We start from the raw sequence: 24,160 nt of genomic DNA on the forward strand, positions 1-24,160 counted from the left end.
AAAAGCTAGTGATATTCACATCTTTTATTCAGAATCATTAACTCGTCCTATTAGTATCTTCAACGAAATGGCAAACTAATGGTCGCAAGCTTATTTACTAATCTTAGCTTCTACATAATCCGCCGTCAAAGATGCATGTGAACTTTCAACCTTTCCTTTCTCTAATATTTTGCCCTGACTCTCATTGCCTCTCAAAAGGAAGAAGCTGCTAATAGCTTCCATCCTAAATGACAGTATATTAAGGACAAAATATAGTTTTACGTCTTAATAGGGCAAGAAAAGGCTCAAGTAATTTATAAGCTCTGTGTGTTTGTGCTATTATTGAAACACGAAGTTGATGATTGATTTATACAATCATTAACATAAATAAAGTTCCTTCTCTGTATTGTAATATTTTTCATTTAATGAATATCGGTGGCAAGTCCAATTGAAATTTCCAATGATCTGGTTTATCCGTCTGATGACACATGCCTGCTTACTTAAAACAAAACCTTGGTCACACGGGATTTATACCATAATTCGTGTTATTGCGATTGTTGATACTGATTGAAACGACCGTGTCTCCTACTACTTTGTTTTATTAGTTTACCACATTTCTACGCTCATTTCTACTTTCAACATTCTGCACTCATGCTCTGAATTTTTGGACGACGGATAAGTCTCATTCTCCAGTACCACCTTTCATCCAATCCCCGTCGAGTCTGCGAAATGTATTAATTTTTCATTGTTAATACCTTTGGAGAGTTCTTTTAAAACGTATACGAAAATTGTCTACATGAAACCTGGCCTCCCTCACTTTTTTATCGCAGCTTGACATTAATCGCCCTGCTGGTTCTGGCATGTTGACTAGACTTGGTGTACCTTCTGCACGTGATATGATGCCATTAATTGGATTAGGACACTTAATTGAGATTGTATATCAATTTTAGAATCTACAAGAGAATATATAGGCTTTTCTATGACCACATATTCTCAGTTTTACATGAAGTACACTGTTGCAATAATGCTATATATGTACAGACCAAATAGGATTTCAAATAGTTGCCATTTGAAACAATAAATAGCAAGAACGCCCATTGTTCCCTTTTTGGGATGAGTTTTGCACGTGAGCATACCACTAATGGTTGTTAGAAGCTTCAACGAATGTAATGAACATTATATTTAAATATAGGTGTACAGGAAATGCATTAGGACACAATCTAGTAGGATCAAGTAAGTCAGATGTCCTTAGCACAAACTATAATAGGTTTATTTTCTAGCTATTCTTTAAGTTTTTCTACTTAAAGTTCTTCTTCCTAACTCAAAATATTTTGAAGTGTTTTTACACCATTCGAGAACTAAACATGAACAGATAAACTGTGTTGCTTCTGTTACTGTTGGTTGTTGTCGGATTCGATATTGACGATTGTTCTCTGCTTTAGCGCTCGTGTAAAGTATTCAAGGGAACCAAAGAATAAATATTGTTAACACGACAGGCGTCTAACAGCATCTCATCATAAAGCGTACAAAATATTGCAGAACACCTGCGTGAGACTGGTTTGTGGTTGTTGTTTCTCCCATTTCCAAGGGCCTTGAAACAATAATCGTTGTCCATTGAATGTTTTTTTTTAAATGCTCTAATACGTCAAATAATTTTCCTCCAATCAAACTAAAGACCACACACATTCACGAGACTCTACTTTCGCATATCTCCGAATTTTCTTCCTTCACATTCACGTGATTTATTAATACGATTTTCTAAGCTGCTGATAAATTCATGATAATTATTACAACACGTGACCTAAAAAATCTAATACAGAGACTTATTATATTTCAAACTACACTCGTGCGCGTAAACATATCTCGAAAACTCCTATACTAAGAAAATATGGAGAGCCATTTTACGAAACAAATCCAGGCTGCCATAATGTCTCGTGAATAATGTACATAATGATAGCTACTCTTAGTAACTGGCTAATACAAATATCATCCCAACACCTATTTCCTATAATCAAATAAATGATCACTAAAATCAAGCAAATCTGTCAAAGGGGAAGAAATACAAATAGCATATACCATAGGTTTATTACATCAGAAACTAATCATGTCTGAGGTGGAATGGACTAAATTGGTAAACTATTCAAGCAAATAAAAATGGATGTGAAACGTATACTTGTATACCTGCAGTGTATACAAGCATAGTCAATCAAACATCACTCAGTCAACCAATCAATTAATCAAAGAGAGCAATAATAATAATAATAATATCGTCATCATCATCTTTATCGTCATCGTGAGTAGGGTGTGACTTTAATTTCTTTTAAATGAAATTAAAGAAAAGGAATCTTCCTCATTAACATCATCATCATGCGAATGACAATGCTTATTTACTTACCTACAATTGAAATGACACGAATAGGGGATGAGAATGTACAGCAGCAATAACATCAATAATGGGATAACGAAAAAATTATAACAGTCTTATAAATGTGAGATCAGGTGTGTGATCCTCCTATTGATCCATTCCATTCTCTCTCTCTCTCTCTCTCTCTCTCTCTCTCTCTCTATATATATATATATATATATATATATATATATATATATATATATATATATATATATATAATTTTTCCTTCTTTCATAATGAAAAGGAACTTGTAAAATACTTTTGTACATGACCTACATGTACACTGTTGTTCTAAAAGTTTGTTTTGTTTTAATTTATTCAAACTGAGGAAAGACATTAAATGTGGCTAACTACAAGGGTTCCTAAATAATTGTTTTCATTCTTTTCATCATTGAAATTCTTCCCCTGTCTACCTGTTTGCATTAACTCATTCACTGCTTTACTGAAAGGAATCAAGACATGGGTAAGGGATCATCTAAGCATTCGGATCGTCATCCCGTTCAGCGACGACAATTAACAGGAGATGCGAAAAATGTTGACGAAAGTAAACAAGGTTTGTTTAAAATTCAAATTACACATTTTTAATTACTTTCATTGGTGTATACATTTTATAGACCGTTGTACGTGCATAAACCGGAAGCCAAAATGCGAATGTAAAATAAGCAAACGCAACAGTAGAGTTACAACATATGCAGATATTTTCCACAACATGACGAATATCCTTTGGTTACGCATATTGTTCGCGGAAATAGGCATGGGGAATGGGGATCAGTACAGAACCAGAAATGTTGCCCAAAAGATTTTTTTATTTGCTGTTGTAGGCAAGCTATCATATTTTGTTTCCCACATTTAAGACTGCGTACATTTTCAATTCATATCAAACAGAAACTGTGGTGTGAAAGGGATATAAACATGATCTAGATAAACACAGAAAGATTCTTTTCAGCCTTGGTGTCTAAAACATTAATTTACTGTGATCTTTTGAAGACTTACTGGTCGCCTATACTTACTGAAATGTTTCTCACGTGGTTAGCATGGTTATGGAAAACAATAGCTGTGATAAAATGGGTTGGGCAGCAAACTTCAAAATTTCTGACAAACTTAAGGCATGCTCTGGGCTTTGCAAAGAGAGTGATGTTGACGACATGAGATGTCAATATCAAAGTTCACTTACTAAGGCAACCGTGAATAGTAGTTTAGCAACTTACCCCTCCCCAATTAGGATTTTTCCACACTAATTCGTGTATCGGTTAAAATAAAATTGCAGTATATGCTGTTCCTGTTCACGACCATTGAAACAAATATTCGCTGGGGCATAAATAGTCTCAAACGAAGAAACGGGTTTTATGCATCTGACGACTGAATTCAATGCGCTTTGTGAATATATAAACAGTTCTTATAATTTACAAAACTAAATATATGAAGTATATTTATCTTTAATTCGAAGCAATACATCAAAAACAAAATAAAACACTGGGCTTTGATCATCGACTTATAATGTAGGGCAAATATTAATAATAATAAGATGTTGTTGATTAATATTATAATTATTATTATTATTATTATTACAACTCAACATCTTCTTCATTCTCAGATATCTAAGTAGAATTACAGTGATCAATAGAGATGAAACTGCTATCCTTTGTTCATTTAATCCGTAAGTATAGCCGTTGGAGAGTTGTCAGTGATAAGTCCTGTATAAACGTTTCGGAAACTTGCTCCATTCCAGTTCTCTAAGTATTGATGAATGACATCAACTCTGTCTTTGAAAAAAAAATAGATGAAAGCCTAACATTTTCAAAAAGAACATTACTGCATCTTTTATGTTTCCATCGTTTAAATGTTTTAAAACATATCTGCAGATCGTCTAGATATGGATCAGTCTACTTATGTATATAAGTATATGACACTGTTATATATATATATATATATATATATATATATATATATATATATATATATATATATATATATATATATACCAATCTGTTTGTGGTTTGGTTCGTCCATCTTTCTTTCTATTAATAATAATGTTGATTATTCACATGTATTTGTAGGACATGACTCTTGGAGAATCAATAAATGCAACACATATGTGTCTTATCATGGCCAGGATGCTCTGAATGCACCAGATAAAAAAGATCCTGCGAAGACAGATGATGAAGAAAGCAGAGAGCAGAAGCCTGTACAGTACGAAAGCATGTTAACAGAAGGAGGTAAATGACGTTTTATGATTCAGCACTTCCAGTGCCAAAGAATGCATCAGCAGGCTTGAAATTATCTGTGTACATATTGTACACATGAATGTGAAATAGCAGAAAGAAATGAAACTACGGACCACTAGGTTGAGCTGGAGTCCATCAACACGAGTAAAATTTCATATGCATTTTTTTCTTCCAATATCTTCTCACAAATTAAATTTTAAAAAACAAAAACAAAGACATTAATGAATCTTTTAATTCAAAGAGCCGATGTAAGGGAGATCATTTGGACTTACGTAACCTGGAATATCCAATGATCTCCATGTAGGTTAACTGGAAGGTTATACGGTATAGTTTGATCCCTTCCTAAGTCTAATATCAGACTATATTTTGGTCACTGTGCCGTCAAGCGTCTAGGCAGGACATAACCATTGTCGTACAGATTTGCTACCAATTAAAGAAGCCAGGTGAAAGCTGCTGTATCTTTAGCGAATGCCATTTTTAATGATTGCTACATACGAAAACATAGAGGGTAGGAACAATATACCAAGCATACTTGATGCAAGAATATAGTATGTACATTGCATTAGTGAACAAACGTCAATCCTCTCGATTGTAGTTCATGTGAAAGTCTTTATGTTAGTTTTAATCACACGTTAATTTTATATTCGATGGGAACTACTTAATTAATTAGAGCGTTCGAACTCCGGCCGAGTCACACCAAATACTTTTTAAAATAAATGGTAATAGCAGCTGCCTCGCTTGGCGCTCAGCATTAAGAGGTTCGTGTTTGGACTGGTAAGCCTCGTGTCAGGATAATGTGACTGGGTTGAATATGATGCTACGTGTCTGCGGCATGATGACTCAGTGCAAGACACCCCTATAAACTGCCACGCTTAAGACATCGTAGCGATATGACTGAAATTGTTAAAGCTACGTTATAAAATCTAAATCACACACCCACACTCCGCCCCCACACACTTAAATGCAAATCAGACTTGTTAATTGGACAAAAGAATGCAAAGTTGTCATGTTTTGAATTCAGCATATTTTTCCATGACATTTAAATTACTGTGTAAAAGCATGACTGCCCCAACATGTATTCATTTCTTCTATTTCAGACGAGGAAGACGATCCTCCGTATGCATCAGTTGGCCCTGAGGAGATTTCAACAAGCAGTACACTTTGTACGATTTAACTAAACATTACTCATAAACTTTCCACGAAACTGAACTTAATAATATGGTCTAGATATGGATCAGTCAGCCTAGGTATCTAAGTATATGACATTGTTAATCATGATACACACACACACACACTCACAAATAAATATATATATATATATATATATATATATATATATATATATATATATATATATATATATATATATATACAAATCTGTTTGTGGTTTGGTCTGTCCATCGTTCTTTCTCTAAATCATAATGTTGAGTATCCACATGTATTTGTGGAACATGACTCTTGGACACTCAATAAACGCACCACATATGTGCCTTATCATGGAAAGGATTCTCTGAATGCACCAGATAAAAAAAGATCCTGCGAAGACAGATGATGAAGAAAGCAGAGATCAGAAGCCTGTACAGGACGAAAGCTTGTTAACAGAAGGAGGTAAATGATGCGTTATTGTTCAGCACTTCCAGTGCCAAAGAATGCATCTGCAGTCAAGAATTTATCTGCGTATAATTTGTACACATGAATGTGAAATGGCAGAAAGAACGGACCACTAGGCTGAGCTAGAGTAGATCAACACGAGTAAAATTTCATATACATTTTATTTCTTCCAAGATTTCTCACGAATTAGTTATTTATATTTTTTTTAAAAACTAAGGCATTAATGAATTTTTTAATTCAAAGAGCCCATGTAAGCGAAATCATTCGGACTTACTTAACCTGGCCGAGTCACACCAGAGACTTTTTTAATTAAATGGTACTACCAGCTGCCTAGCTTGGTGCTCAGCATTAAGAGGTTCGTGTTACGACTGGTAAGCCTCGTGTCAGGATAATGTGACCGGGTTGAATATGATGCTACGTGTCTGCGGCATGAAGACCCAGTGCAAGACACACCTATAAACTGCCACGCTTTCGACATCTTAGAGATATGACTGAAAGTGTTAAAGCTACGTTATAAAATCTAAGTCAGACACCCACCCACCCACCCACACAAACACATACACACACACACACGCTTAAATAAAAATCAGACTTGTTAATTTGACAGAAGAATCCAAAGATAAGTCATGTTTCTTATTCAATTTCTACAGCATATTTTTCCATGAAATTTAAATCACTACGTAAAAGTTTGGATGCCCCAACATTTATTCATTTCTTTTATTTCAGATGTGAAAGACGATCCTCCGTATGAAATAGTTGATCCTGATGAGATTTTAACAAGCGGTACACTTTTTACGATTTAACTAAAACCTACTTATAAAGATTGAATGAAACTGAACTTAATAAACCGAATATTGCAAAAGTAAGTAAACCTGCCACTTGAATACAGAGACAGAAGGTCGCCAGAAAACTTGCATTTCCTACAAGACAGAAATATAATTCAGCGATTCTTTTGATATCGGTCCAATACTCAGTTTGCTATTTTCATACAGTTACCAGAACACTTGAGAAGTTTTGGAGCCATAGTGTACAAAGTCATCTCTGCCTGTTCTAGTAAACGTTTGCGCACAATAACTATGTACAATCATTATCATGGTCAATTACTAGGTAAAAAAATTGGATAGATATAATCCATATAAAAGACAATTTTAACATGATGTGTTATACTCAAACAGCATATGTAATTCGAATGTTTGGATATGACTGAGATCACTAAATTGCACGCGTGATAAACGACTACAATAGTCTATTGTAAGAAGTGAATATTTATTTTCGCAGGAACTTTGCAAAAGAAATATGTGCATATAATACGTTGAATTTGACACAAGGTGATATACAATTTACCTGAAAATTGGAAGAGCTAAAAAGATGACAGTGAACGTCAATCATTATATTGTACACTGTACATATTGTTCAATCTACATTATATGCATGGGTGTTACAAATAAATCGCAATTATCATACAATCTAACAATTCATAATGTATTTTTAAATAAACGTTCTACATTTCTAATATATTTGCCCTAAAATATTACCTCCATTTTAAATTTAATAGGAAAATAACATAAGGTCATCCAGTAACGTTTTGTACAAAGTGATCGTAAATCACGTCAACAAAAAACTCCACGATGAATAGAATGAAAAGAAAAGTCACCGCAAGGAGCTAAACATGAAAGAAGAAATACAATAGAAGCAATTGAGATCAGATAAATGAATAGAGGAGACACATATACCGCAATGATGAATTATAAAATGAGTTAAAATAAAAATTAAAAAAATAGAATTTGCAAGTACTTTAAAGATTTTTATAACTTGTCTAATTATCATTTAGTGCGGATTGAAATTTTCCCAGATTGAATGTTATAAAACGTATGGAGTATCAGATAAAATTTGAAGTCGTTTGAATATGTTTCATTTCATTTAATAGATTGTTGAAATTATTGACAATGATTTGAAACATCATAGCATTTCTAGACACATATTTCATAAGTCGTTTTAATTTGTTTCCCAGCAATTTTATAAAACTCATTTTCAGTTGTATTTTTAAGAATTATTCCTTCGTAAGTTCCGTGTGCTATAGATGCGTTTAATGTATATTTATATTGTTGAGATTAGTTTAGTAAATCAATGAATTTTGTTCTTGATTCATGATCGTACTCTGCATGCGTGCCGAAGAAGTTGTCGTTTACTTTTCTAGCAATATTCCTAATTTGCTTTCAATCTGACCCTTTGCCATTATTCTACCGATACCAGTTCGCACTGCCTGTTTGCAGAAGACACATTTATTATTTTTCAATCAAAGACTACGATTTTGTAAACTTGTTAAAACGAAAATGAAAGATATTCAATGTGATGTTAAAAGGATTGAAAACATACAGGTCGTATCTGTCTGGAATTCCGCTATGCGTATCAGCAAATCAGGGCTACGGAAAATATATAGAAGGTAATTCTAAACAGACTCATTATAATGTTAGCGTTAAACGTCTTGGAATCGTACAGATAAACGGATGTTAATGTACACATATTGTTCTACAAATAAACAATTAAATTTTAATTATTTAAACTTTTATCTAAAATTAACCTTTAATATGAGTCTAATTGTTAACATCTATATTGGTAAACTCTTTTATTTGTTATTTCAATTTGCAATATCGTTTTATGTTCTTTGTTCAATTGTATTGAATTTTAAAATGTTACAAACAAATCCAAATTTGCGGCAACCAGTCAGCAAGCAGCTTGCAGTGACGGTACATGACACTAAACACCACCCACTAATTGAATGTCGTATTAATAAGTCTTAAATTAATCCTCTTTCTAAAATCTGCTATAAAACTACTTGATAAATTCAAAAATTCGTCGGATAATATCTGGAAAGAATTATTACAAACTTACAGCAGCGACGATGTTCCATTATTTATTGGGGATGTAATCTTGATTAAATGTAGGGTTTGATCCATGTAATCAAGGCAACGTGGATTCGATCCTCAGTAGGGAACTCATTTCAAATGTTCTCCAACCCGTGTGATAATATATATATATATATATATATATATATATATATATATATATATATATATATATATATTGTTTACACTGTGCAATAACGGACCATTAACGTTTTTTTCCTAAATGATTTATCCTTGTCGATGACGTAGTAACCAATTTATATTAGTATAATTATAATTAGAAATAAATACAATCAAAGTTTCAAAACACGTAATACATTTGATAAACTCGTGCTTTAATTAAGAAAGTAAATGATAAATGTAATGAAAGTATAAACATACATGTATATGTATGAGCTGCTAAATCATAAAGATAATTTATATGTGATTACGTCAGTTGTTGTTGTTGTTGTAGGGTTTAACGCCATTTTTCAGCACACGATATGCCATATATGGCGGCCAGTATTAATGGTGGAGGAAGAACCCGAGAAAACTCCGGAAAGAACCACCGACCCACGAAAAGCTACTGGCAAGCTTTCTCACATACCCACATTACTGAATCTGAGACTCGAACCCACGCAGATAGAGGTGAGATGGCAGTGATCCGTAACGGAGAGCGCGTTAGACCACTCGGCCACTCAGGGCCCCCGAATACGCCAGTGTTGTATAACACAAATGTAAGCGTTAGTTAGGGACAACTCAATTAGTATATGTGACTTAAGTGGTAACATCTTGAACAACACAATAACAATTAAAGAAGACAAAGCTCAAAATCCTTAATCAAAATATTTCTGTTTTTGGTCTGTCATTCCTTTCTATCTCACCCCCACCTTAGGACTAAGGACTTTTAATCAATGACTCAAAATCTGCCATGGGTTACATGTGATCCCTTTATTACGTAAAACACCTAAACAACATCCTGCATTTGGCCTAAAGCCTCCAGATAACAACAATACGATAAGTAGGAACACCCTTGGCAAACGCGGAATTTACGCGCTGTGCTCCCTGCGAGAACGGCATGGGAAATAAACTTTTAAACAAATTATATATGATATTGGACATAACGGTTCCTTCCATCGCTTTAAAATTTTCTCTCTATAGATATATTTTTTAAAACTTACTAACGCGTGGCCCCCGATTGGGTCAAGTCATGTCCAATCGGCCTTAGACCGATCCTGACTGTAATCATTTGTGTACACATGTTAGCCTAAATACAAATACTCAACTATGCATCACTGCACCGGTTGCAACCACTGCTGGAACAGTTCCTCTGCCAAACTGAGAGGTTCTGGCTGGCTTCTATAATGCATATATAAAATGGTTTCAATTTTTTAAAATAAGTTAATTTTTAAATCCACAGATTTCTGTTATAAAACAGTACGTGTTGTCGCCGGCAAAACGGCATTTGCTCTACTTTGGTCCTACCACTAAATGAATAACATGCATGACAAAGATGAGAGAGTACTAATCATAAGTGTCCAAGGTAATAAGTTCCCTATTGATAGATCACATGCTTCGTGTTGTACACATAGAACATAACTTTTCGATAGAAGTATGGTAAATAGATGACCTTCAAAAGGAATAGGGGTATAAATGGTGATGCATATTAAAAATGTACTAGTCTTTCGACAACTTATAAATAAAATGATGCATGTCATCAGCGCGATGGAAGTTGTATCAGGCAAATTAGATTTTCTTTCCTACTTGCCCGATGGAAAATTCACTTGGAATACAGGAGGGGCACGATCTGAAATTCAAGGATATTTATAGCACTGACCGCCATTGTTTACATGGTTTCGGAGCATCAAGTGATAAAGGGTTTATAACTGAGTTAATTTTCTCGGGCGGACTACCAATGAAACGTTGTAACAAAGGAAAGTTAAAACAAAGCCTTTGGAATTAAAATTAAGAATGTATAACAAGGAAACGTTGTATCCAAGAACGTAATAAATAATATTTGCTATATATATTATTGCTTTTGATAAATAAACCTACAGGTGTTGACAGGATTTTGGCTACTTTCACCTTAGATCTTAAGTGTAGTTTTGTCAGAATCGCTTTCAGAAAAGTGTACAAGTTTTTCCATTAATTTTTGTTGTATGCAAAAAAAGGTTAGGGCTCATTCCTGCTTCTTAAAAGTACTTATGAACTAATCGTTATTTACAATTCTCTAGGAAACGTTAACGCATATGGCAAGATTTCGCATTAAGTTTGGTAATTAAACATGCCAAAGACTTTACCTCTTTTCCTGCTTAAATAATATAAAAAAATGAAACAAAAGATTAACACTGGTAAGAAGGTTTGTTTGCAAGTATAGCCGTTTAACGATCGCTGATAATCCATAATACTTATACAGTTGACCAAAGGTTAATAAGAAAGGAAAGAAAACTCAGGACTTTAATAATTGTATGCATAAAGAAGACATCTATAGTTGTAAATTCCAGTTTGAAGTCAACCTTTATTGGTACAATGGAGAAATGCTCGCAAACACGGTGTTCTGTGCAATAAGTTCCGTCTTTCTTACTGCGAATATATTTTAGAACAAACATTTAATAGAACACTTCTGTTGTTTATTCTTATGAATCATGCTCAAACTGTTTATCTGGACCGGAAGTTCTAGTAGCAATATGAGTGGAACGGTCACTTGGATCGAAATGTACAAAATTAAAAAGGAAATGTCTTCATGTCCCATTCTTAAAGTATAACGCCCAATCTCAATTTGTTATCCGTCATTTAGTGTTTAAAATGGGCCTCTTCCTATTTGTATGTGAAAGATTTAATGTTCCTCATATTAAGTGCAGTTTTTTAAAAGAAAACACGCTGATTTCTCGTTTCAGCTGAAGGGACAACACCTGAATACGTGAATTATACTGGTATGCTATTGTTAATTCTCTTACAAATTAAATTGGTTTAATGCCATTTACGATACTTTGATAATATTCATGACACGTGGAAAAAGTGATGGCAAGTGTGATTTGCCAACAGCTAACATGTAAGGCATCATTCGATGATCTCTCGATGTCATTATATATATATGTATGTATGTATGTATGTGTGTGTGTGTGTGTGTGTGTGTGTGTGTATGTGTGTGATTCAGTGAGTAATGAGCAAAAGTGAATGAATTATTTAATTTTAAAATATTGGCTGTAAAAAACTTTTACTTAGGTGTGGTAGCCATGTGTTTTGCAAGTTCCAAGGTGGCATATCCAGCACGATTCGTTTTTTTTTCCTGAATATAGAGGAAATTCAATTACAGTTGCTAGCAGTTGCAGCTAGTATGATATTACTGAATGTGTTGTCAGGGAATGAAAAGTGATATGCAACTGGCCTTATGTTAAGCTTCTTTGTCATTTAAGTAGATCTGTGAAAACTTTGGTCAATATTTTCAGTTTTGCAGAGATACTAAGAGTAAATTAATAATGCCTTTTCACGCTAGCTCGTTGCTGTGCTAGAGAATGTGTTTGGTCTCTCTCGAGTGTTCACACGTTTTGCACCTTTCATCACCATTGGGCCTAAATGTGCTGTATAGTTTTATCATTTCACTGACGTAATCTTAACACAGATTTTGATGTCTTTTAGATTGCTGGTTCTCTCGTAGTCTACTGCTGCTTTATTCGTGAGAATTAACTTTAGTGTGCACAAGATACTTTGTTTGAATAGTTGGTCACAAGGACAAATCTTAGGGCAATCATTTTCATTTATTTTCTAGTTGTCTTATCAGAACAAACGTGGTTGAGTTGCAGACTTCTGCCTTCAATTTTACTGAATGATGGAGTGTATTGATTTTTTATATGAACTTATTCATATTTACGTTTTTACGTTGCTACTTCCAAATTATAGAAAGGAAGCTCAATTGTCTCAACATGCAACCAATTAACTGTCTTTTATATTTATTGTATGTCTTGCCTGTTTTATCTTTGCCATCTACAAAGACTCTGTGACTAACATTTTCAGACAGATGCTACAAAAACGGAAGCAACATTGATTTGATAAAAGTGCACACGACAAGTTCGAGCTTCTTGTGGAACGTTTCATCGTCAGAAGATGAAAACATGAATGAGAAAGTGACTAATAATTTTTAATAAAATAAAACATTTCATATTTTATTTCAGCCCGATCTCATAATAAAGGGAGATTTCAATATCCCAAAAGACAAACAAAAACAAGTACGGGTAAGTGGATGACATATATACATACATCAAGTTATATCAAATTGTTCCAAGATGCAGTAAGTAGCCTCTCCCATTTCCATTTCTTGCATGATGTTATTTTAAGCCTCAAATTTATTTTATTTTTGTTTTAAAAGCTTCTAGTATGTTACAAGATGATGGTGGTTATGGTACAATACGAAATTATGAAATCCTGCATTGGCAATAAAAGGCAGTTGAGAACATCTTTTTATTCTTTATAAATCTTCAAATGATGCAGTTCAGTAGACTTGGGGATTAGAAAGGAATCTTATAGCTGGTTGGTTGATTTGACCTCTGTACATTAAAGTATCCAAACCAAAACAAACCAGCCGACATACTAATCGATCAATCAGTCAGTTCAGTAAAATCAGAAGAGTATTTAACAATGAGCACGAAGTACAAAGAAATTGTACCATTTTTCTATTTCTTTCTGTTGGACCCACTTTAATACTTACTCTCTTCACGATATTAACGGAAATTATGATGATTATGCTAAGTTAACCTCCACAAACGCCGTATACTTCGCTCTTAGTCATTTTCTTGGCATCCTTTATAGACAAATTCAGTGGTTATAGTTTTGTGGCTGCTTATGTACCCCAGTTTTCCCCTTTTGCTCTCTTACAATGCTATCCTTACCTTTTTTTCTCAAAACATGGTCATGATAACCATTGCCTTTCTTGGCAATCGTTTACTTAACATGATAAAATAAGTATCCATTTTTGAGGATATTTTGGAGTCATGCCAGCCTAATGTTTGAAACGTTAAGTATAAGCCTTTTCGTTTGTATACTATTTTAAATTGTTTTCTAAAGTATTTGTTGAGGGAGATGACTATCAGTGCCATGTTTTCCCTGCTATTTGGTCGAATTTCCAATACTCCAAAAGTTAATATCCAGTGTTATTATCTGAACGGATGAACATATGTAATAGCAAGTGTCCTTTTTCAGAATTTTAGGTTTTCTTGGGAATCTATATGGCTTTTTGTTTGGGGTTTTTTTCTCTAGAGTTTTCATCTTCTTCATCACTGCTTCAAAAGTTACAAAGAATGAATTTCATCTTCACGCAACTCAGATAGGTTCTTAACCAACAAAACACTTTTGTTCCAGAAGATGGTGCAGAATATCGATTGTCTACGGCATACGTGAATCTGAAACATCTGAGAGAACAGGGACACATACCAAAAATAAAGAAATCAGGTAAAGATCTTTCACATGTGTGCAACAACATTATCATAGCGAACTAGTTTGAATTCATTATTTTATCTTCATCTGAAAATATGTTAGATATATAACAATTTGTTTTTACGTTTTGAAGATAATACATTTATCTGGGTTGACTTCTAAGATTTAACAGAATCAAACTGAACTCCTGTATAAAACAATAGCTCTACATATGACATATTTCTTCGGTTGTTTTTTATGTAAAGACTTGTATTCTGCGTACCCATAGTCCATTACGCTCAATTTTATACACATTATTGATAGGATTTGGTGCAGCTCTCTCAATTTATATATTCTTTAGGCTACACTTTGTGTCCGTGTTAACATAAAAAGTGAATGCTGACAATTTTAAGTAGCATACACCTCTAGGCAACATGCTTGAGATGTGTGTACCAAGTTGGTGCGGCATGCTCCGGAAACAAGATGTATATGGACATAAAGACCCAGATGAAGATGATCATTACAAAAAATATATCCCCAACACTATATATCGTAAGAATTAAAAGAAAAGAAAAATAAGAAGACAAAGCCGTCTACATCGCGGATCTCATACTCGACCGACATATTAGATTGGAGACAAAATGGTATCCAGAAGAGCCTATATGAATGAAGTACATATATGCAAAGTATACAAGTAAGATATAAGCATCATGTGGTCTTCGTAATGTGGTCTGCTCCAGAGATGAAAGCTTGAATTGTGTTTGGATGATAAACAGACAAACGGACAAAAACGTTTAAAAATATTGAAACTGAAGCATTGTGAATAGTAAAAGGTACATCTCATTATTAATTTAATATGTGTACTAGTTTCATTAAGATATCATTAATTTTTATGTTGTTTTGCCTCGAAAATAAATGCATGTACGACGAATTGATGGATGAAAAACGGACAAAAACATAAAATACTGAAACTGAAGAATTGTGAATAGGACAAGGCACACCTGAATCACTATTCTGTGCGCTAAAATTCATCGAGAGTTCATTGAGGGTTTTGTAATTAACCACCGAACGAAAAGTGTGAATACTGGGTAGTTACATGAATAACAAATAAATGAAAACAAAAAATATTGAAACTAAAATATTGTGACAACTGTTATGTACATTTAATTTATGTGTGCTTTGTCCATGATTGAGGTTAGAGGTCTGGTTTACCTGACTATTGTTATTTTTAAGATGTTTATTTTTATTTGAGTTCAGGACCTAGCCTTGATTAGGACTTTAGAATGTTCTAAACGTGAACATGTTAACAATATTTTATGGAATTGTCCATGACAAAAACCTACATCCAGGGCATTTCGTTGTGTCAGGGGCCCAGTCACACTCTGTACATTAAGTACTAAAGGAACATGGTCAACATGTATTCATTTCTTTTTTAAAATCAGTCTGTGTCATCACGTTTAGTTAGATTCCTTTAAAATTTGAATGAATTATTTATTTAAGGTATTCATTGGAATTACAATAGAGATGTTGTTGACCTTATACTCTTGAAAATGTTTACTAGGAGCAGATAATCAAACATATACCTAAATGACCTGGCCACCCCCCACCCCCACTCACATCAAGAGGATACAAACTCAACATGAATGGAACTATGTTAATATATTTCTAGTCCCCAGTTTCAATATTAAGACATCGTCTAAGTCAACAACAAAAAAACGCTCCATAAAACTTGAATTATACATAGGACACCTCGATAACTACAGTCCATAATTTAAATATTACTAATATATATATATATATATATATATATATATATATATATATATATATGCTTTTTATTCCCTACAAGAAGATTTTACAAATTTTAGAAAGAAGCAGAATAGAATTAATGCTATTAAGTTTCAGACAAATAATGACGATTTGCTATCTAGTGATATGTGTCATCATCATGTTGGCACAATACATATAATATAGGGTATAACGTTAAATGTACAAAATCCTTGCATGATAAGTAGAGGATAGCTATACCAGTAATCCACATAGTGTGTTGTGTTAGACGTCACACATATAAAAGTATATACTTGTCTACGGCTTCACGACCTGAAGCATATCCTGAAGACCAGGCATTCACTCGTTTCAGAAGTAGGTCAGTATAACCCAGAATTTAAGTTTGACTGGGTTTAATGTTCTGAAGTTTGTTGTAGTGTCTCCATTGCACATATTGATCCAAGTGTAATGCATATGGGGATTTGAAATTTGAAGTTACTATAAGGAATCTCCCATTCGCAAACCGATGACTGCAAGGCAGCTATGTCTACTTTATCTGACCTTGCCCTTTATGCTAATGTGGCTAGGCGGTCGACAATACAGAATAGTTTTCCCCCGATTACATGAGAATATGTTTCTGTAATATATGGATTGTTAGATTTAAAATTATGCAAGACTCTCAGTGTGGAAAGGGGATCCAAAAGGATGATGTAATTTGTTTTTAAGAGGTTTCACCACGTTCCATGTTTTCGGTATGGCTGTATTTTCTGTAGTACAACCCGAGTCTTTATTCGATGACCGTTTCTAGATGGTTCCACTGGTCCATATAACTTATCCATATGGTAAGAATTCAACATATATGTTTAACACGTTCAAAAAGCAAATAAGGAACAAAACACTCGAATGCAGTTTGAGCTTTCATTCGAATGTATATGTAAAATCAGCCGAATAAAATGCTTCGACTAGAACTTAATGTTTCTTAACTATTTTGTTCACTACGGTGAACATTTTTACAATATACAAAGACAATACTGTTTCATTTCAGACGAGACGAAAGAGCAAACGTCTTGTAGTCGCAGTATGAAAGAAGAACATATATTTATGAATGTTCAGTGGAATGCTGTGGATAAGGGTAATGGCGGGGCAGAAGAAGAATCACCTGTAAACTTGCGTTCAAAGGAAGGCATGGGTCAGATGAATCGACCTCTGACACATCCAGAAAGCAGTATGTCTCATTACCTAGACTCACATTCAGATAAATGCTTGACTTATCCAAGAAGAAGAATATCAGAAGAAGCAGCGAAAAGCATAAGTTCTCTTATTACATCAGCAGATACGCGATTCAAAGACGACAGCATCGATATAAATGGTATGTTTATATACTTTGAAATGCTTTTTGTTCCTACAAGAAGGTTTTACATATTATGAAATGAAGCAGAATAGAATTAATCCTATTACGATTCAGACTAATAATGACGATTTGCTATCTAGTGAAATGTGTCATCGCTGTATCGATATAACAGGAAGTGCTTGTACAGATTTCATTTCTCGTAAGGAATGGATAAGAAAACATAACAATGAAATACTGCGATATTGAAAGAAATGAAAAGGTTTAAAAGTTGGTAAAAGATATATAACATAATATATATACGTAAAACTACAAAATTCTTGCATGATAAGTAGGAGATAGCCTTACCACTAATCCACATAGTGTGTTGTCTTAGACGTCACACATATAAAAGTACATACTTGTCTACGGCTTCACGACCTGAAGCATATTCTGAAGACCCAGGCAACAGGATTTTAGTGCGTTTCATCGGACCTTCCTCCTGGGGATAACTTTCTTCATGTATGTAAATTATTTGATCATTCCTCGTTAGGCATTTACGTTTAACTGGGCCTTTTAGGCCCTGTATGCATACTGTTATTCCTGGAACTGTACCTGGTGAGATCATGCATATTGATTAATACCAAACCCTGGTAACAAAACCAGTTTACTGTGACCATTAGTTCACGCTTCACGGACATTGGTTACATATTTTGTTTAAAATGTACATGTTTGAATCATTAAACTAGATGGTACATATGTATTAGTACCACATCGGTACAAAAGGTCGCTGTGCCCCAGATTTCACATTTAATTTAACCAGATTAGATTAGATTCTTGCGTTTAGCTATGACCACAAAACACTTTTTACATGCTATGCACATACCATCCTGTCTAGAATCATGAAATTTGATAAGGTGATGCAGCCTGATTTACATTCACTCATTTCAGAAGTAGGTCAGTATAACCCAGAATTTAAGTTTGACTGGGTTTAATGTTCTGAAGTTTGTTGTAGTATCTCCATTGCACATATTGATCCAAGTGTAATACATATGCGGATTTGAAATTTGAAGTTACTATAAGGAATCTCCCATTAGCAAACCGATGACTGCAAGGCAGATATGTCTACTTTATCTGACCTTGCCCTTTATGCTAATGTGGTTAGGCGGTCGACAATACAGAATAGTTTTCCCCCGATTACATGAGAATATGTTTCTGTAATATCTGGATTGTTAGATTAAAATTCTGCAAGGCTCTCAGTGTGGAAAGGGGATCCAAAAAGATGATGTAATTTTTTTTAAGAGGTTTCACCACGTTCCAAGTTTTCGGTATGGCTGTATTTTCTGCAGTACAACCCGAGTCTTTATTCGATGACCGTTTCTAGATGGTCCCCCGGGTCCATATAACTTATCAATATGGTAAGAATTCAACACATATGTTTAACACGTTCAAAAAGCAAATAAGGAACAAAACATTCGAATGCAGTTTGAGCTTTCATTTGAATCTATATATAAAATCAGCCGAATAAAATGCTACGACTAGCACTTAATGTTTCTTAACTATTTTGTTCACTACGGTGAACACTTTTACACTATACAAAGACAATACTGTTTCATTTCAGACGAGACGAGAGAGCAAACGTCTTGTAGTAGCAGTATGAAAGAAGAACCTATATTTATGAATGTTCAGTGGAATTCTGTGGATGAGGATAATGGCGGGGCAGAAGAAGAATCACCTGTAACCTTTCGTTCAAAGGAAGGCATGGGTCAGATGAATCGACCTGTGACACATCCAGAAAGCAGTATGTCTCATTACCTAGACTCACATTCAGATAAACGCTTGACTTATCCAAGAAGTAGAATATCAGAAGAAGCAGCGAAAAGCATACGTTCTCTTATTACATCAGCAACTACGCGATTTAAAGACGACAGCATCGATATAAATGGTATATGTATATACTTTGAAATGCTTTTTGTTCCCTACAAGAAGGTTTTACATATTATAAAATGAAGCAGAAAAGAATTAATCCTATTACGATTCAGACTAATAATGACGATTTGCTATCTAGTGAAATGTGTCATCGCTGTATAGATATAACAGGAAGTGCTTGTACAGATTTCGTTTCGCGTAAGGAATGGATAAGAAAACATAACATTGAAGTACTGCGATATTGAAAGAAATGAAAAGGTTTAAAAGTTGGTAAAAGATATATAACATAAGATATATAGGTAAAACTACAAAATTCTTGCATGATAAGTAGAGGATAGCCTTACCACTAATCCACATAGTGTGTTGTCTTAGACGTCACACATATAAAAGTACATACTTGTCTACGGCTTCACGACCTGAAGCATATTCTGAAGACCCAGGCAACAGGATTTTAGTGCGTTTCATCGGACCTTCCTCCTGGGGATAACTTTCTTCATGTATGTAAATTATTTGATCATTCCTCGTTAGGCATTTACGTTTAACTGGGCCTTTTAGGCCCTGTATGCATACTGTTATTCCTGGAGCTGTACCTGGTGAGAGCATGCATATTGATTAATACCAAACCCTGGTAACAAAACCAGTTTACTGTGACCATTAGTTCACGCTTCACGGACATTGGTTACATATTTTGTTTAAAATGTACATGTTTGAATCATTAAACTAGATGGTACATATGTATTAGTACCACATCGGTACAAAAGGTCGCTGTGCCCCAGATTTCACATTTAATTTAACCAGATTAAATTAGATTCTTGCGTTTGGCTATGACCACAAAACAAATTGTTACATGCTATGCACATACAATCCTATCTATAATCATGAAATTTGATAAGGTGATGCAGCCTGATTTACATTCACTCATTTCAGAAGTAGGTCAGTATAACCCAGAATTTACGTTTGAGTGGGTTTAATGTTCTGAAGTTTGTTGTAGGGTCTCCATTGCACATATTTTTCCAAGTGTAATACATATCCGGATTTATACCAAATTTGAAATTAATATAAGGAATCTCCCATTCGCAAACCGATGACTGCAGGGCAGATATGTCTACTTTATCTGATCTTGCCCTTTATGCTAATGTGGCTAGGCGGTCGACAATACAGCATATTTTCCCCCGATTACATGAGAATACGTTTCTGTAATATCTGGATTGTTAGATTCAAAATTCTGCAAGGCTCTCAGTGTGGAAAGGGGATCCAAAAAGATGATGTAATTTTTTTTAAAGAGGTTTCATCAAGTTCCAAGCTTTGGGTATGGCTGTATTTTCTGCAGTACAACCCGAGTCTTTATTCGGTAACCGTTTCTAGATGGTTCCCCGGGTCCATATAACTTATCAATATGGTAAGAATTCAACACATATGTTTAACACGTTCAATAAGCAAATAAGGAACAAACACTCGAATGCAGTTTGAGCTTTCATTCGAATGTATCTGTAAAATCAGCCGAATAAAATGCTACGACTAGCACTTAATGTTTCTTAACTATTTTGTTCACTACGGTGAATATTTTTACAATATACAAAGACAATACTGTTTCATTTCAGACGAGACGAAAGAGCAAACGTCTTGTAGTAGCAGTATGAAAGAAGAACCTATATTTATGAATGTTCAGTGGAATGACGTGGATGAGGGTATTGGCGGGGCAGAAGAAATATCAACTGTAACCTTTCGTTCAAAGGAAGGCATGGGTCAGATGATTCGACCTGTGAGACATCCAGAAAGCAGTCTATCTCATTACCATGACTCACATTCTGATAAATGCTTGACTTATTCAAGAACAAGAACATCAGAAGAAGCAGCGAAAAGCATACGTTCTCTTATTACATCAGCAGCTACGCGATTCAAAGACGACAGCATCGATATAAATGGTACGTTTCCCATGTAATACGCTTCATAGAAACAGAAAAGGTTGGAAATACTAATGATTTTAACATAAGCCTTACTTACCGATATGAGCTAACTAAAACATTCTTTCTCCAATTTGTTAGGGAAATAAAGGATTAAACTTCAGTCAAAGCTTTGACTATGCTGGAAAGTACAGCGATCTATACACATGCATATAAACAGAACAGATAAGGTAGGTGCACACAAAAAATGCGTATATTTACGGTGTCTGTTGCTGACATAAATATAAATAACAATGAGATAAAATCTATACTATTTTAAAACTTCCATAACTACAAACCCTTAAGTAGACAAAGTTCAAAAAAGAAAACATCCCATTTCAATAAGGTCTTGATCTATCTTACAATTGTAATGATACGTTTGTTATCTGAGGAATGCCCGATTGAAACAGAAAGGGTCATTACATATACAATTGAAAGGGATAACATATCACAATATGTTAACTAGATTTATACAATTTTAACAGAAACGTATAACATACAGGGCATTTCTTGCATTAGATACTGAACAAGTATAGAGAAGGGACATTGAACAAAAATAATTTTGGTTCTGTTGTGGAGGTTTGTAAGTTATTTGTTAATTGTGTGCAAATAATATACGATGATCAAATCCTGAACTACTGCTTCTTTTAGGACAAGAAATTTCTCATGTATTACTTTGACACATCAATATAATCCTTCAGCACAAAGAACCATCGTACATTAAACCACGGTCATTAAATATGAGAGTAATGCAAGGATTATATCGAAGCTAACAGTACAATATATTATCATACCTAATTTATGAAAGCGTTAGAAACCATCACCGTGTTTGTACATACATATATATTTCATATGACATTCGAGAATACATTAAAAATAGCCTCATACAATGGTATAGGAGGCACACAGCCTAACAAAGTTAGCATTTGGATATACATTACCCAATGTGTAAGAGTACAGGTATATTGACTTCATGCAGAACTTTTGCTACATGACTCCAACGTATACTGATAATTTGTAGGGATCTAAATCCAACGTATTTTATAAGTGAAAAGTCTGTTATTAAAACACAAGAGCTTTCTGTTGGAAGCTTATTTGCTGATGTATCAAATTTAATTAAATTTTATATATATAATACAAATAATTGTCGTCAAATTACTAAACTTGTTTGTTACAGTTTAGAAATTAAAGTATCTTAGTTGAAATCTTGATCACATAATGTAGCACGTATGTTTGATTTTTTTAACATATTCGACGATAACAAGAAGGAAGCAAATGCCAGTTTTCTAGTGAAATTAATACCGTTGCAGGTTATTGTGATTATGTATTTCTTCATTTTTAGCAAGTGTACTCTAGAATGAAAGGAAAATAGATTTTGTCTTCACTATTTACTTTAAAACAGATTTATGTTGGCACATACAACCAACATACAGAACTGATTAAAATGCACACTACATAGCCAAACGAAAATATTAAACAAGAATAGGAACAATCACAACAACAAGGAGTAGAGCAAAAACAAGAAAGCACAACCTTCTCAGAATAATGAGCAGTATTATACAATCAGCAGAATCACCACTAACACCAACGATAACAGATAACAACATTAACAACAAAATCAAATCAACAACAACAAATAATAATAATATTAATAATAATAATAATAATGTTATCATTGTTTTGATATGAAAGATAAGAAAGAGGCTGAGATTTTCAGTCATGGTGATTCGAACCGTACAGCGAGGATCATAGATTTTCATCATTATGTGCTTTAGTTTAAATGGAAGATTGTAGATCTACATTTTCGGATCAAACAGATTCAAGACAACTTATTCATATAAACGTTTGCGAAATAAACGAAGATGCAAAAGTTAGAATGAATACAATTATGGTACTCATTTCTTTCAATCTATTTGATATTGAGTTTTTTGGATTTCCTTAACTTTAAGACGGCGATAATTAGAGTGATGGAGACTTTCAATAATACAACTCTTTGTTTCCCTCTATTCCGTACCGTTATTTATTTTCTTGGACTTTGAAGCAATAATATATTTTGGTCAAAATAGTTGGGTCATTATTATTAAAATCCTCATGTTATTCTTTTTGTGTTGATATGTAAATATAGGCCTTTTATGTCAAATTGTTTAGCTTGCTAGAAATGTGTAGCAAAAGTTGTAATACAATGCTGTTTCTGTGATTGAAATCACACTCCACCAATGTGATTTAGTTTAAAGTATTCTAAGAGGTTTACAAACAAATTAACGCTATCATCCACGAGCATACAAAACACTAAAATCTGGTCACAATTTCTACCGACCGACATGATACTTTGGTATAAACGTGCGATTGAGTTCATCTCACCTTCGAAATTGTCCATACCTCTCTCTATATCTTTCTGGCCTAATCATCTGTAAAAACGTTAGTTTTGAAGAAGCTACGGACGTACAGTTATCTGCATAGAACTAAGTTGTATTGCTTAACATAGTATCTAGTCTGAAGACTGAACGGGAAAGCATGGAATTTTCTTCAAGGTTGATAAGTTTTGTTAAATACTTGAAGACCTTTTACTTCGTCATCGCTCACTTTTATTTAATCACTCTAAAAAGGACACGTTTCGCAACTTTAGAGAGCAACCAAATACTTTAATTCAAACGTTTCCGATTATATGGATCAGTCTT

General features: G+C 34.0%; 1 protein-coding gene across 5 annotated transcripts in view; it reads left to right on the forward strand.

Moving 5' to 3' along the window:
- Positions 1-24,160, forward strand: part of LOC149807812 (uncharacterized) — a 51,258-nt gene that overhangs the window by 9,773 nt on the left and 17,325 nt on the right. For 3 of the 5 annotated variants that reach the window (XM_089970720.1, XM_089970740.1, XM_089970729.1), the window contains 10 exons: positions 2,836-2,939; positions 4,444-4,602; positions 5,709-5,774; positions 6,949-7,005; positions 12,005-12,040; positions 13,280-13,339; positions 14,463-14,552; positions 17,329-17,652; positions 19,232-19,555; positions 21,141-21,464. In XM_089970720.1, the coding sequence (XP_089826846.1) occupies positions 2,846-2,939; positions 4,444-4,602; positions 5,709-5,774; positions 6,949-7,005; positions 12,005-12,040; positions 13,280-13,339; positions 14,463-14,552; positions 17,329-17,652; positions 19,232-19,555; positions 21,141-21,464 (1,534 nt within the window). In that variant the 5' untranslated portion in view covers positions 2,836-2,845. The remainder of the gene's footprint in view (positions 1-2,835; positions 2,940-4,443; positions 4,603-5,708; positions 5,775-6,948; positions 7,006-12,004; positions 12,041-13,279; positions 13,340-14,462; positions 14,553-17,328; positions 17,653-19,231; positions 19,556-21,140; positions 21,465-24,160) is intronic. The other 2 variants (XM_089970757.1, XM_089970747.1) reach the window with 2 other exon arrangements.

The sequence above is a fragment of the Sinohyriopsis cumingii genome, chromosome 1 (genome assembly GCF_028554795.1).
Source record: "Sinohyriopsis cumingii isolate HCF-2022 chromosome 1, ASM2855479v2, whole genome shotgun sequence".
Lineage (NCBI taxonomy): Eukaryota > Metazoa > Mollusca > Bivalvia > Unionida > Unionidae > Sinohyriopsis > Sinohyriopsis cumingii.